Raw genomic sequence first — 16081 nt, forward strand, 5'->3', positions numbered from 1 at the left:
CAAGTACATTTTAAAATGCTTCTGTGTGTGCAGAAGATAATGAACAAATATATTGAGATGGCACAAGATCACTACTAGTTTAGCTGCTGAGGAGCCTCATTGTTCCCAGTAGAAGCAGACTAGAAGCTGGGTTAATGGGGGTTAGGGTCACTCAGTGCGACACCTTTCATAACAACTTAGAGGAAGAATTTGTCTCCTTCTGCCCCAGGCCCATGTGGCACTCAAATGGAGCGTTTGATAAATGCAAGTGTATTTATTAATAATGAGGGGGAATGTGCGTATGCTTTGAAAGCAAAGCATAGAAATGTGTTTTTATGACACTGGAAGAAAAATAGATGAAGTAAGTGTGCAGTTCCATTATGAACTGAGGCAGGAGGATGTGGCAGAGGACCCCACGATTTGGAGATTAAACTGTGAACTTTTCAGATGAAGCCACTTATATCAGGGGCCCTTGACAGTTGGTGAGAGATGTGAAGCAGTGAAGAGATGATTACAAGAGAACATGACAGATAACTGCCGTCTTCTCTCGCTGACTTTGTAGGCATCAAATATAGGGAAAAATCATGGTGATCGGCATCAGATAGCTAGCTAGTTCCTTTACTCGAAAGCAACCCTCGTGGGATTTTCATCTCTTGAATTTTTATCATGATTCACAGGTTAAAAAAAAACTTTTATTTTGTGCTCCTGCTTGATTCTTCATCCTTAGTGTACATGAAGCCACTAAAAGAGCAGGCGGGTGGCATCATGGAATCCTCAGTATCTGAGATTTCAATGTGGGTAATGGTACGAAGCAAATATGTGCCCTAAACTATTGACAGAGGACAGTACAGGAAGGCCCAGACTGTTAAAGGAGAGGGGATATATAATTTAAGCAAGCTGACTGTCTTGAACTTGAAATAGTCCCTTTTCTTTTGTTTTTCTCCCTTGTAATGACCTTCCAGGTCCAGCTAAGTGCATATCAAATTCATTATTCCTACAGTAGTGTGAACATTTAGAGTGATATCTAGAATCTCATTCCTTGTAAGCAGTTAACTATTAGTTTTTTATAAAGCATTTTGAATTTTCTATCACCCAAATATAATTTTCCACTGTTGTATGTATTCCAGTGGTCACCAGATTGCGAGGCAATTGTATAACAACAGCAACATATTTATATAGCATCTTTCATATAATAAAATGTCCCAAGCACTTTACAGGAGCATTTCATTTTATTCGTTCATGGGATGTGGGCGTCACTGGCTAGGCCAGCATTTATTGCCCATCCCTAATTGCCCTTGAGAAGATGGTGGTGAGCTGCCTTTTTGAACCGCTGCAGTCATTGGGGTGTAGGTACACCCACAGTGCTGTTAAGAAGGGAGTTCCAGGGTTTTGACCCAGCGACAATGAAGGAACAGCGATATGTGACTTGGAGAGGAACTTGCAGGTGGTGGTGTTCCCATGCATCTGCTGCCCTTGTCCTTCTAGCTGGTAGAGGTCGTGGGTTTGGAAGGTGCTGTCAAAGGAACCTTGGTGCATTGCTGCAGTGCATCTTGTAGGTGATACACACTGCTGCCACTGTGCGTCAGCGGTAAAGGGAGTGGAATATTTAAGATGATGGATGGGCTGCCAGTCAAACGGGCTGCTTTATCCCGGATGTTGTCAAGCTTCTTGAGTGTTGTTGGAGCTGCACTCAACCAGGCAAGTGGAGAGTATTCCATCACACTCCTGACTTGTGCCTTGTAGATGGTGGACAGGCATTGGGAAGTCAGGAGGTGAGTTACTCACCACAGAATCCCCAGCCTCTGACCTCTTGTAGCCACAGTATTTATGATAATGCCATTGAACATCAAGGGGAGATGGTTAGATTTTCTCTTGTTGGAGATGGTCATTGCCTGGCACTTGTCATGGAGTCATAGAGAGATACAGCACTGAAACAGGCCCTTCGGCCCACCGAGTCTGTGCCAACCAACAACCACCCATTTATACTAATCCTACATTAATCCCATATTCCCTACCATATCCCCACCATTCTCCTACCACATGAATGTTACTTGCCGCCTATCAGACCAAGCCTGGATGTTTTCCAGGTCTTGCTGCATCTGGGCTTGGGCTGCTTCAGTATCTGAGGAGTCATGAGTGGTGCTGAACATTGTGCAATCATCAGTGAACATCCCTACTTCTGACCTTATGCTGGAGGGAAGGTCATTGATGAAGCAGCTGAAGATGGTTGCACCTCGGACACTACCCTGAGGAAATCCTGCAGTGATGTCCTGGGACTGAGATGATTGACCTCCAACAACCACAACCTTTGTGCTAGGTATGACTGCAACCAGTGGAGAGTTTTCCCCATGATTCCCATTGACTCCAGTTTTGCAAGGCTCCTTGATGCCATACTTGGTCAAATGCTGTCTTGATGTCAAGGGCAGTCACTCTCACCTCACCTCTGGAGTTCAGCTCTTTTGTCCATGTTTGGACCAAGGCTGTAATGAGATCAGGAGCTAAGTGGTCCTGGCGGAACCCAAACTGAGCGTCAGTGAGCAGGTTATTGCTAAGCAAGTGCCACTTGATGGCACTGTTGATGACACCTTCCATCACTTTGCTGATGATCGAGAGCAGACTGATAGAGCGGTAATTGGCTGGGTTGGATTTGTCCTGCTTTTTGTGGCATTATAAAACAAAATATAACACCAAGCTACATAAAGAGCGATTAGGAGAGATGACCAAAAAATTGGAAAGAGGTAGGTTTTAAGGAGTGTTTTAAAGGAGGAAAGTGGGGCAAAGAGTTTTATAGAAGGAATTCCAGAGCTTGGGGCCTGGACAGCTAAAGGCACAACCACCAATGATGGAGCGATTGAAAATTGGGAATGCTCAAGAAGCCAGAATTAGAGAAGTGCAGATATCTTGGAGGGTTGTGGGGCTGTAAGAGATTACAAGGAAAGAGAGGGGAGGGACATGGAGGGATTTGAAAACGAGGATAAGAACTTTAAAATTGACAGTTTGCTTAACCGGAAGCCAATGTAGGTCAGTGGATGAGTGGCACTTGGTGCAAGTTGGGACACAGGCAACAGAGTTTGGAATAACTTCAAATTTATGGAAGGTAAATGTGGGAGGCCTGTCAGGTGTGCGTTGGAATGGTCAAGTCTAGAGGTAACTAAAGGCATATATGAGGTTTTAGGCAGCAGATGAGCTGAGACAGGGGCAGAGTTGGGTGATGGTACAGAGGTGGAAATAGACGGTGTGGACATGTGGTCAGAAGCTGATCTCGGGGTCAAACATGACATCAAGGTTGCGAACAGTCTTGTTCAGCCTCAGACTGTTGCCAGTCAGACGGTTGGAGTTGGTGACTTGGGAATGGAGTTTGTAGCAGGGACTGAAAATGATGGCTTTGTTCTTCCTAATAATTATTTGGAGGAAATTTCTGCTCATCCAGTACTGGATATTGGACAATTTAGAGACTCTGGAGGGGATCAAGAGAGGGTGGTGGTAAGGCATAGTTGGGTGTTGTCGGCGTTTACGTGGAAACTGCTGTTGTGTTTCCGAATGATGTCACCACGGGGTAGTATGAAATAGGAGCGGCAAGGATCGATCTTTGGGGAACACCAGAAGTAACTCTGCAGGAGCAGGAAGTGAAGCCACCCCAGGTGATTCTCTGGCTTACGATTATATAGATAAGAATGGAACCAGCTGAGTGCAGTTCCACCTAGTTGGATGACAGTGGAGCAGTGTTGGAGGAGGATGGTGTGAACAATTGTGACAAAGGATGCAGACAGGTCAAGAAGGAGGAGGAGGAGAGATAGTATACCTTTGTCACAGTCGCATAGCATGTCATTTGTGAGCTGTATATGTTATAAATATTTAAGTATATGTTGCCTCCTAGCTCCATCTTATTCTGTGAATAGAAAACCTGGTGCTGTCTGTGTGCAGCAATGACTGTGTTGAGTTATTTACTAATGAATATCATTTTGTTTGCAATCAAGATAATGTGACTGGTGCTTCTATACATGGATTGCAGCTGCAGAGGGCAAGTTAACGTTACCAGGAGTTATCACTCCTTCCTGCCTCTAGCCTGTACTGAATGTTTCAGAGAATCGAGGTCCAGGTGTGAAATAATTCTGTGTGTCTGTGATGGGGACAGACAACTGGATTGTAGGTTAGACCGTTTAATTTGTTCAGCTGATCAGCAACTCCTGTTACCGGATTTATGACTAGAGCTCGTTAGGATAATTACAAATGATTAAGATGGGTTGGCTTGCCTTGCCAGTGGGTGTGCGGACTCCTGCTGGCAGCCAGCAGGTGTAAAGGAACATGATCTGTCAAATCAGCTGATGACCCTCTTAATTCAGAGCAGTGTGAGCCAGAGGAACAAGCGTGTTTAATAATTGATACTTACTCTAATAGGTTAATTGCAATGGCATTCATTCTAATTTACATTCTTGATCAGCTTCTCACAGTCAGTGTTACTTGGACAGATTTTTTTCCCTCTTCCTCGCTCTCGACTCCTGCTTGTTCGTTGCAGTGGAATTAATTGCTGACATTCCCCAAGTCATTCAAAGCATGTTGATTTAATGAATGTTAAGTATGCAGCTCCTGGGGGTTTGAATAGTACATATGCTGTTTGTTTATGGAGGAAACCTTTTTGGTATAATTATGGCCAGGTGGCTGCTGCCATTGTTTACAGAATAAATGAAGAGGTGGGTGGGGTGGGGATCATTTGAACGCTGTAACACCAGCTTATCACATGTTTCCTCTCTGAACTGCAAATATTGTGTTGTGGTCTTGATCTTGTAATCCAATTGTAACATACCAGTTTGTGGAGTGAACTTGAGTCCTTAGACTGCAGAAAGGGTGGGTGCAAGTTTTTTGACAAAGTGTATCATTTTTGGTGATTGGTAAAATGGAACAGTATTTCTACCTGTGTTTTTTCATTTCCCTGCACCAATTACATTCAGAGCTTTGATGTCAAAAGCAGTGCCTGCAATTCATGCCCCTGCTTTCAAGACATCAAAAGCACAGTTTTCTTCTGAACTTAAAACAGCATCAAATTAAAATGCACCATCTCAGTTAGCCCATCCCTGTGCTCCTGCCTAGCAGTGAAAAGGTCACAGGGCTACTGTCACTCAACTTTGCTTGTGCTGCTTGGAGGTGAATGCCTTACATTGGTAACCTGGCCACATGTTAGATTGCAATTCTGCGGAAGGGTGTTCCACTTTGGGTGAATAGTTGGACCACAATGTAATTGTCCTATCAGCTGCATCCAGGCTGACATCAATGTTCTGCTTTTATCTTAGATCTGAGATCAGATTGGCTTTCAAATTGACGACAATCAAACTCCGATGTAGAGTATAGTTTACAAATGTCAGTGTATATGGCACCTGACTGGGGGGTTAGTTTTGCGCTGACACTGATTCACAAGTGTGAAACTGAGGTGTTAGATTGTGAAGTAGTGTCAGGTCACACCTTAGTGAAGGATGCTTATGGGCAGGCATGTGAATACACTGAGGAGTACTCAAGTTAAACAGCTCTATTTCTCCTAGGTCTAAAGGGAAATGGCCTGCCTTTCATAGAAGCTAATTTATAGTAGAGTGAAGTCCTTGCAGGGTAAGCAGCATTTTCAAGCCTTCAGCAAAAACTCAAACAGCAACAGAATTAGAAGTATCAAATAAGAAAGGGGACAGGCACAGATAAATGGAAGGTGTGTTCAGCTGAGATAGTCCTGTTCCTAACTTTATTTGATCCTTTGAGATTTAAAGAGTAAATGTGGAGTGGCAGGTTGCTCAGTAAGTTGAACATTTACTCTATCTCATCTCGGAGCAGTGGAATGGAGGTTCTCATTGCCATTCTGCACACACAATGAGGTCTCAACCATACTGTTCTAGTTTCATGTGGAAAATCATGTGGTTCTTACCCAAGCCTTCAAATATCCTTTATTTGTCAAGAACAAAATTCTGGCCAAGAATTTGTTCAGAGTTGTTCTATAACTTTGCTGGAGTATGTCGAAAGCCCTTTTATGGGAGTAAATGGGGTCTCCATCAGGGTCATAGCAGCAGAGCTGGAGTAGCTGTGAAGAAGTTCCCGGCTTATGTTTACTATCAGTTGTATTACTGTGTAGGTAAGTATTTCATCAGGAATGGGGGCAGCACTCTTTTTATTGTGTTTGCTATTTTTTCTTTTGTTTATAGTTGGTAGCCCAGCTGTCGTTGAGTCAGAAGGTTTAGAGTTTAATTTCCGCTCCGTGATTTGACATAATCTAGGCTGACACTCCAGGACTGCATTCATGGAGGGCTGCATTGTTGGAGGTGCAAGCTTTTGTTGAGCTCTGTTTGCCTGTTCCAGTGGATGTTTAAGGGAACTCTCTGTCCTGACCGACATTCTTCTCTCAACCAATGCCACCAGAAATAGATTATCTGGTCATTTATCCAACTGTTCTTTGTTGGTTCTTGCTATGTGCAAATTGGCTAACGCATTTGTCTTTTTAACAGTGCAGTTTCAAGAAATGTTGAAATTCTTTAGAATATAAAAAAATTAATATGGTTTAATGTGATTTTCTTCCTTTCCCCCCCAACCCACCCCAGCCTCTGGGTCTCAGCATGTCACCATATCTTTGGCTGGTGCTTTTATTAATAATCTTTTTAAATAAATCTTGATTTGTTTTCCCACCTGAAGGTGATAACCTGCCTTTCCATGACAGCTCTGCACAATGGTATGGCTGAGTTTGGGAACCCACCACATGTGGAATGATCACAAATGTTCTCATTTCTTAAATTAATGAATATCAATTTAATCATATTTTTGGGTTCCTTTTTTATTCAGAGTGCCAATTAATGGAAAATTATTGTCTGTTTGGCACAGTTAGTGGGAGGCTCAACTTAGAGTCAGAATGTTGTGGGCCCAACCCCATTTCAAGACTGATTCCTAAAGTAATTCATTGATGTGAACTATTTTGGGACGGCCTGAGGATGTGATGAAGTGCTATATAAATACAGTTTGGTTTGTTTCCCCTTTCCTCTATTCATCCTATTATTTCAGTATTTAGGTTTCAAATGTTAAGTCCTATGCAAGAGGAAGATTGTATTTGTGTTGTGTTGCCAGAAAAGGAACAGCAGTCAAAAGCTGCTATGTTGCTTTTGGAGTGGAACCTTTCATCAGTAAACTTAACACACTGAGCCTACAGCAATAGCTGTTCATTCATCACTCTACAGTGTAGCTGTGTCATAACACAAGCATCTCTCTCTCTCTCTTGTTATGCAGATGAAGGTCTCTACCAACCAAAATGGCAGGAACAGCGAGGATGAGAGTGTCAGAGAAGCCAACAGTTCACAGAGGAGCAGCTCCAGAGACAAGCTTAGTGATGTGAGTACACTGTTCAAAAGAAAGGATTTGCACTTGGTGTTCAGCGGCAATGACAGGCCATTGGAATTGTTTTGTGGAGGGATTTTGAAGTCAAGAATAGAGATGAGGATATGTTTTTATAAAGTGGCATTCAGTGCTTCGTTCCACTTTTGCGACAGACACAGGAGCTGTTGGGAATTTGAATGATGCATGACTAGAAAAGGATTTTCCTTTTAAAGGGAAGTAACTAGGCATCTAAACACCTGTCTGCAAAATGTGGATGTATGAATTCCAGATTCACTGAATAATGAACCCGCAAAGCCAGATTAGTAATGCCTGTGATGATGGGGTCTAACAATGTAAATTTCTCCTCCCCTTTTTGACAGCACTGGTATACACCATCCTTTATTTATACCCAAGCTGCATATAAACACTATGTGATGTGCAAGGGTTATACTGCGCACAGGTATGAGGTTGACACTATTCCATGGTGACTATTGCCTGTAAATACTCCCTTTTAAAAATGCTTTAAAGCATTCCATGTTCAATACAAGGAACTAAGTTATGTACAAAACTGAAGGGTGATTCCCTACAGATTTATTTAAAGGGTGCTGAGTGGTTGTCCTTGCTTAATTCATCCCAGCATATAGAGGTATCACTTGTTTAATAGCCTATAAATAATGTTCAAGTACTACAGGAAGACTAGAAATGGTTACTTAAAGCAGTATTGCTGTGACCATCGGCTTTGTTCACCAATTCATCTTGACTCTGTGAATCGAAGGATGTTGTATGCATTAACTTGCTTCTATTCCATATCGTTTCCTGTAATGTTCCATTGAGACCTAACATTAAGTATTGCATAACATGCTGCGTAATTTGATCTTACACCAGCAAAATACTTGTCCTCATCAAAATGCCAGTCACAGCTAGACAAGACCAGTGTATTCCTGTTGATTGAAAGGATTTCGGTTGGCATTTGGAACATGGCATCCTTACACAAATACTCGACACACTGCAAAGTTGCCACAAACTGATTATAAACATTTTGGCCTGCATTTCTACACTCAAACTCTACATATTTTCAGACAAAACATCACTGCTTTCATTCATCTTTATCAGGTTATGTATTCTGCACATTGTATTTTTTAAAAAACAGCAAACTACACATCTCCTAAAATGCACATTAACATGACAGGACACCCAGGACACACTTGAAATCACGTTTCCACTTACCTCACAGCGGGAAAACTACCGCAATCTTCAGGAGCAGTCAATATGCCGAATTCACTACCGAAGTCCACAACAGAACAAGATGTCAACAGTTCTTTCTACATCATCTCACACTAAAGAGGTAAGATTGAATAGCAATAAGTATGTCTAGCTGTATTATTCCTTGGAACTGATAATTGGGAAGAGTTGGTCAACTGCAAGTACGTAGACTGGAGTCTTCCTTCAGTCAGCATGCTTGTTGTCAATTTCTTGGTAAAGATGGTTTACAGTAATGAACCAATAAAATACATGAAAGGTCTACTTCTGTATGCTGTTGTAAGCAAAAGAATGTTCTGATCTTGCAGTGTGTTCATGTCTGTGGTGCATTCTAGTCCTTCGAATGCAGTCAGGTCTTTTGATGTGTCCTTGCATTCATAGAATCATAGAAGAAAGTTTACGGCACAGAAGGAGCCCAGTTGGCCCACCATGTCTGCGCCGGCTGGAAAAAGAGAGCCACTCAGCCTAATTCCACTTGCCAGTATTTGGTCCTTGGCCTGCAGGTTATGGCACTTCAGGTGCCTGTCCAGGTGTCTTTTAAATGAGATGAGGTTTTCTGCTTCTACCAGCCTTTCAGGCAGTGAGCTCCAGACCCCCATCACCCTCCGGGTGAAAATAGATTGAAGTGTTTGATGTTCACAATGCATCACATACTACAATAGTGCATAGCCACTGCTGTCGGGCCTTTTTTTTTATTTGTAATAACAGTTTAGGACCTTGCTCAGCTGAACTATTGCTGCCAAAGCTGAGTTTAGTTAACTCTGTCCCCAATCGGGAGTTAAACATGGGCTTTTCTGGTCTATATGGTTTATTGTTTGGGATCCTAAGGTAAGTGATGATAATGAAGCCCTCCACCAAGTTTGAAATTAGTAAAAGAGGCAGGAAGTATGATGAGGTAATGCTATGCTTGACTATTAAAATCTTCCCGATTATTCAGGGAAGGAAAGACTGAGGGAGGTATGGAGCTTCACAGTTTTGAAGTCCTGGGAACGATTGAGTTGATTCAACGATTACTATTTCAACACAGTGGGAATGTGAATATGAGGGAGACTTGAAGATTGATATCATTGCAGCTTAGAAGATTGAGGGAAGAATGTTTAGAGAAGGACTTACTGTAGCAGCAGCAGCAACAGTATAGAGAAAGATAAGGATTAGAATGAAAAGTGGTTGGTTGCTTGAGGTGAGGGTGGTATATATCAGATGAGAGTTTTCTTGTGTGTCCAGTAGTATGAGAGGCTGTGAAAGAGTTTTTGCAGATATGGAAATGTTTGATCTTTATAGAAAATTAAAAGTTGTTGAAGGGAAAAATATATGTTTGACATCAATCTTGAACACATTGAAGATCGAGAGGGATGTGTGTTCTGCTTGTAGTCAGAGGAGATAGTGACACCAAGATATTAATAAATGAACTAAGGGTGGAGCTATCAAAGGCAAGAGGTAGTGGTTGTTGGTTGAATTTGCAAGAGACATAAGGCTACAGTGTCTGTAAAAAGAAAAACAATATTTACATTGCCCCATTTTCGGCATTGAGTAGATAATGATTCTTGATAGGCAAGGGGGTGAAAGGTTATGGAGGTAAGTGGGAATGTGGAGTCGAGGTTACAATCAGATCAGCCATGATCTTATTGAATGGTGGAGCAGGCTCGAGAGGCCGAGTGGCCTACTCCTGCTCTGATTCGTATGTGCATGTGCCATTGTGCCCTAAGAGGACTGAAAGTTTTGACCAATGTGAAGTTGCTAAATGTGATTTGGAATCATCCGTAAAAGCATGGATAGAGTTGGAGAGAATGTGGAGTCATTGCGATGAAGGAGATGTACAAAATAAAAGGATAGAGCCCCAGGGAACCTGAGTTAAATGGAGCAGGGGAGGAAGTTGAAAGATGGCTGAAAATTGAATCTCTAATGGAGCATTTAGGAGGAAACTACATAAGAACACAAGAATTAGGAGCAGAAGTAGGCTGTATGGCCCCTCGAGCCTGCTGCAATATGGCTGATGTACATCAACTCCACTTTCCCCATATCACTTGATTTCCTGAGTGCTCAAAAATCTATCAATTTCAGTCTTGGATATGCTCATCAACTGAGCATCCACAATGCTGAGATAGAGAATTCCAAAGATTCACAACTGAGTGTAGAAATCTCTCCTTATCTCAGTTCTAAATAGCCATACCCTTATCCTGAGACTCTGACCACTACCCCCACCCCCGCCACCCCTAATTCGAGGCTCTGCAGCCAGGGGAAACAGCCTGTCAGCATCTCTGCTGTCAGGCCCTCCAAGAATTTTATACATTTCAATGAGATCGCCTATCATTCTTCTAAATTCCAGATAATATAGGCCCATTCTACTTTATCTCTTCTCATAGGACAGCCCTCTCATGTCAGCAATCAATCGAGTGAACCTTTGTTGCACCACCTCTAAAGCAAGTATACTCTTCCTTAGGTAAGGAGCCCAAAACCTTGCACAGTACTTCAGATGTAGTCTCACCAAAGCACTATATAATTGCAGCAAGACTTCCTAACTCTTACATTCCAACCCCCTTGCAATAAAAGTTAGCATGCCATTTGCCTTTCTAATTGCTTGCTACACCTGCATGTTAACTTTCTGTGGTGAAATAACCAAAAATGCTGTAGTAGGTTGCCATATAGTGGCATCTTGTTTAGAAGTACTCCGTGACAAATGATTTAGTGAAGTGTTTAAGGGCAGATCTCCAGAGATGTGCAACATTGACAGTAAAGGCCATCAGTACAATAGTGATACTTGGAGAATTAGCATAACTTATTTCATCATAACTTGAGAAAATGTCAGTATAGAAACACTTGGAAAATTGTTAGAACTGTAGGGTTAGGATGACTCCAGTCACTTTCCAAGAATGTGACGTGGACTGGGGTTAGGATGTGTGAATAAATGTGACTTGGCATAGAAATGCATCTGTGGTACTAAACCATCAGGGAAGCATAGCTTTATAGCTTTGATCACAGGTCCTTATTATTCCACATAGGTGCATACCGCAGGCTGTTGAATGTTCTTTATTGTGCAGCTTGACCACACAGAAACGTATTTGATTCACATTTATTCACACATGCTATCATTAACTGACAGTTTAAGCAGTCAAACAGAATGGCTGACTGTTATTTCACTTCTAATTACAGATTTATTTAATAACGGCACACGGTTTGCCATTTTACCATCAAATGTGCAAGGCAGATTAATGTTCGAGTGGTCAAACATGGCAGGCTAAATGAGAGCTTCATTAAAGCAAGGTGAATTTATGCAAATCCCACGCTGCAGATTTGAGTGTTCACTTACTTGGCTGTGAAATATGCTTCATAACCAGAAGCAGTCATGAAAATGTATCAAGCTAACAAAATCCAATTGGACAGTTCATTTAGCTTTCAAATTAAAAACGCTACCTTTCTTTCCGGATGTGAAACATTTTTGATAGGATTCCGAGTGAGCATAATATATTGGTTATTAATGCTTTCATTGTCCATTGTGAAGCAAATAGCTGTAAAAGGCTTCCAGCAAAAGTCTTTGGCATCTAAAAATATTTATTAAAAATGTCAGCTACAAACTAGATCTGGCAGATAAAAGCAGGAGTTGGCTTGACAGTTTTGACAGCAAGTACAGCTAGAAAATTCTTTGTTCATGTAAAGCATAAGAATTGTGTGCAGTAAACACTTCATGCTTCCTATGATGTGTGTCACTCTGATCCCCTGCAAGACTCGAGCAATATAGGTAGTGGGCAGCAAGCATCTTGGGAGGCTGCTACTGTTATTAAAATTCCTCAGAGCTGCTTGGTCACATTTTAGATATGCAACCCAAGGCTCCGGATGTCCTATGGCAGTCATACCACATGACAATGTGCTAGGCTGGGTTTCAAGTGTAAAAGTGAAAAATATTGTCACTCGCTGTCACAGTGAACCTCACGAACAGAACTAAGGATCTGCAGTTTACTGACGCCTATCTCGTCCTACAGCATTGGTCTCCTTGTGGAAGGCAAAAACTGGCAATTCAGACATCTGCATGTTTAAAAAAACGTTATTGGTTAATTAAATGCAAATGAGCAAGAAAACAAAACCTGGTATGTTTATCATTTTAGTTGAGTACTGAACCAATCTGAATTTGGCTCTTCACATTAATACCTTGAGTACCTTTTTAGCTTTTTACGAATGTTGAACATTTTGGTTAGAATTGGAGAATATTTCAAACTACAAAGCAATTCTAAAGTCGCCATACTCTCCACGTATGATATTTTCTAAGATTTAATTTTAATGGGAAGAAACTTAGAAACCAAAACTCAGTGGTGTACGTGGACTTCCAAAAGGTGTTTGATAAAAGTGCCACATAACAGGCTCGTCAAAAAAGTTAAAGCCCATGGAATAAAAAGGACAGTGGAAGCTTGGATACAAAATTGGCTGAGTTTTTTTTTATTCATTCATGGGATGTGGACATTGCATGCAATGCCAGCATTTGTCACCCATCCCTTATTGCCCTTGAGAGGGTGATGGTGAGCTACATTTTTGAACCGCTGCAATCCATCTGGTGCAGGTACACCCACAGTGCGGGAGGGAGTTCCAGGATTTTGATCCAGCGACAGTGAAGGAGTGGCGATATAGCTCCAAGGATGGTGTGTGACTTGGAGGGGTACCTGCAGGTGGTGGTGTTCCCATGCATCTGTTGTCCTTGTACTTATATGTGGAAGAGGTCATAGGTTTGGAAGATGCTGTCGAAGGAGGTGCAGTGAGTTGCTGCCGTGCATTTTGTGGATGATACGCAGTGCTGCCACTGTGTGTCAGAGGTGGAGGGAGTGAATGTTGAAGGTGGTGGATGAGGTGCCGATCAAGTGAGCTGCTTTTGTCCTGGATGGTGTCAAGCTTCCTGAGTGTTGTTGAAGCTGCACCCAATCATGCAAATGCAGAGTCTTTCATCACACTCCTGACTTGTGCCTTGTAGATGGTGGACAGGCTTTGGGGAGTCAGGAGGTGGGTTACCCGCTGCCAAATTCCCAGCCTCTGACCTGCTGTTGTAGCCACAGTATTAGTGGCTGGTCCAGTTCAGTTTCTGGTCAAAAGTAGCCCCCAGAATGTTGATAGTGGGGGATTCAGTGATGGTAATGCTGTTGAATGTCAAGGGGAGATGGTTAGATTCTCTCGTTGGAGATGGTCATTGCCACTTGTGTGGCACGAGTGTTACTTGCCGCTTATCAGCCCAAGCCTGAATGTTGTCCAGATCTTGTTACATTTCTACATGGACTGCTTCTGTACCTGAGGAGTTGGGAATGGTACTGAATATTGTACAATCATCAACGAACATCCCTGCTTCTGACCTTATGATGGATGGAAGGTCATTGGTGAAGCAGCTGAAGATGGTTAGGCCTGGTACACTACCCTGAGAAACTGCTATTGCAATGTCCTGGGCTGAGCTGATTGGCCTTCAACAGCCAAAACCATCTTCCTTGTGCTAGGTATGACTCCAACCAGTGGAGAGTTTTCCACTTGATTCCCATTGACTTCAGTTTTGCTAGGGCCCCTTGATGCAAGATCAGACAAATGTTGCCTTGATATCAAGGTCAATCACTCTCACTTCACCTCTTGAGCTCAACTCTGTTGTCCACATTTGGACAAAGGTTGTAATGAGGTCAGGAGCCGAGTGGTTCTGGCAGAAACCAAACTGAGCATCAGTGAGAAAGTTATTGCTTTTAAAGTGGCGCCAGATAGCACTGTTGATGACAGCTTCCATCACTTTGTTGATAATCAAGAGTAGACTGATGGGACGGTAATTGGCCGGATTGGATTTGTCTTGCTTTTTGTGGATAGTACATACCTGGGCAATTTTCTACATTGTTGGGTAGATGCCAGTGTTGTAGCTGTACTGGAACAGCTTGGCAAGGGGCGTGGCTAGTTCTGCAGCACAAGTCTTCAGTACTACAGCCGGGATGTTGTCCGGACCCATAGCCTTTGCAGTATCCAATGCAGTCAGCCATTTCTTGATATCATGTGGAGTGAATTGGAGTGACAGGAGACAGAGTAGTAGTGAACATTTGTTTTTTGGAATGCAGAAAGGTATGTAATGGGGTTCCCTAGGGATCGATTTTAGGACTTGCTGCTTTTCTTGATCTATGTTAATGAACTAGACTTGGATATGCAGGGCGCAAATTCAAAATTTGCAAATGACTGAAAACTTGCAAGTATTGTGAACTGTGAGGAGGATGGTAATAGCTTTCAAGAGGACTTAGGCTGGTGGAATGGACGGATATATTGCAGATAAGATTTAATGCAGAGAAGTGTGAAATGATACATTTTGGTAGGAAAAATGAGGAGAGGCCATTAAAAATAAAGGATACAATTCAAAAGGGGTGTGCATCCTGAGGGACCTGGGGATATATACTTAACTGGCAGGAGTAAGATCATGATCAGCAAGTCTTACTCGTGCTGCAGGTTTTTGTGTTTTTTTTTCTTTTTGGGTATTGGGGGGGGTGGGTTTCAGTGCTGTTTGTCAGTATTTCACCCTTTGGGATTGGAGATCTCCCGTGGTTGTTGCTTTCCTGTTAGTTTGGATCTCCGTGCCTGTCCTGGGAAGTCTTTAAGCAAAAAAATGGCTGCAGCCAACACCAGAGCTCCAGGACAGGGGGTACGTAACACCGTTAGGGTGGTGGTGAAAAATAGCAAAGGAGGTGCACCCATGGACCAGACCTCCTTCATTAAGCGAGGCCTGTTTGAATGCTGTGGATTCGAAGCTGCAGACATCATCTGCCTGCAGGACTTCCCAGCAGTGGCTGCTTTGACATGACATTCAAGAACGTGGTGGGATGCATGAGGTTCCTGAAGGTCTTCAAGGAGAGAGGAAACCAGGCGCTGCTGTTGATCCTCATGGCGGAGCTGCTCTTTACACTACCATCACAATGGAACCGGGTGGTGACCATCCTCCATTCATAACGAAGTAGATGAACTGATAGCGCACGTTGAAGTAAATAAATATGATCTGATAGCCATTACGGAGACATGGCTGCAGGATGACTAGGATTGAGTCCTGAATATTGAGGGGTAGAGTCATAGAGTTTTACAGCACAGAAACAGGCCCTTCGGCCCAACGCACCTGCGCCAATCATCAAGCACCCGTCCTAATTAATCCCATTTCCCCGCACGGCCTGTAGCCTTGTATGTTATGGCATTTCAAGTGCTCATCTAAATACTTCTTGAATATCATGAGTGTTCCTGTCTCTACCAACCCTTCTACCAATCTGTGTTCCAGATTCCAACTACCCTCTGGGTGAAAAAATTCTTCCTCAACTCCCTTCTAAACCTCCTGCCCATTATCTTAAATCTATATCCCCTCGTTATTGACCTCTCCGCTAAGGGAAAACGTTTCTTCCTATCTATCCTATCAATGCCCTTCATAATTTTGCATACCTCAATCAGGTCCCCCCTCAGCGATTTCCGCTCCAAGGAAAACAACCCCAGCCTATCTAGTTTGTCTTCATAGCTGAAATGCTCCAGCCCAGGCAAC

General features: G+C 42.7%; 1 protein-coding gene across 15 annotated transcripts in view; it reads left to right on the top strand.

Annotated features, from left to right (window-relative positions):
* The window catches only part of fbrsl1 (fibrosin-like 1), a 1047407-nt gene that overhangs the window by 545443 nt on the left and 485883 nt on the right, over positions 1-16081 (top strand). For 12 of the 15 annotated variants that reach the window (XM_068054637.1, XM_068054624.1, XM_068054627.1 and 9 more), the window contains 2 exons: positions 7228-7329; positions 8504-8659. In XM_068054637.1, the coding sequence (XP_067910738.1) occupies positions 7228-7329; positions 8504-8659 (258 nt within the window). The remainder of the gene's footprint in view (positions 1-7227; positions 7330-8503; positions 8660-16081) is intronic. The other 3 variants (XM_068054634.1, XM_068054636.1, XM_068054629.1) reach the window with 2 other exon arrangements.

Source organism: Heterodontus francisci, chromosome 23 (assembly GCF_036365525.1).
Source record: "Heterodontus francisci isolate sHetFra1 chromosome 23, sHetFra1.hap1, whole genome shotgun sequence".
Lineage (NCBI taxonomy): Eukaryota > Metazoa > Chordata > Chondrichthyes > Heterodontiformes > Heterodontidae > Heterodontus > Heterodontus francisci.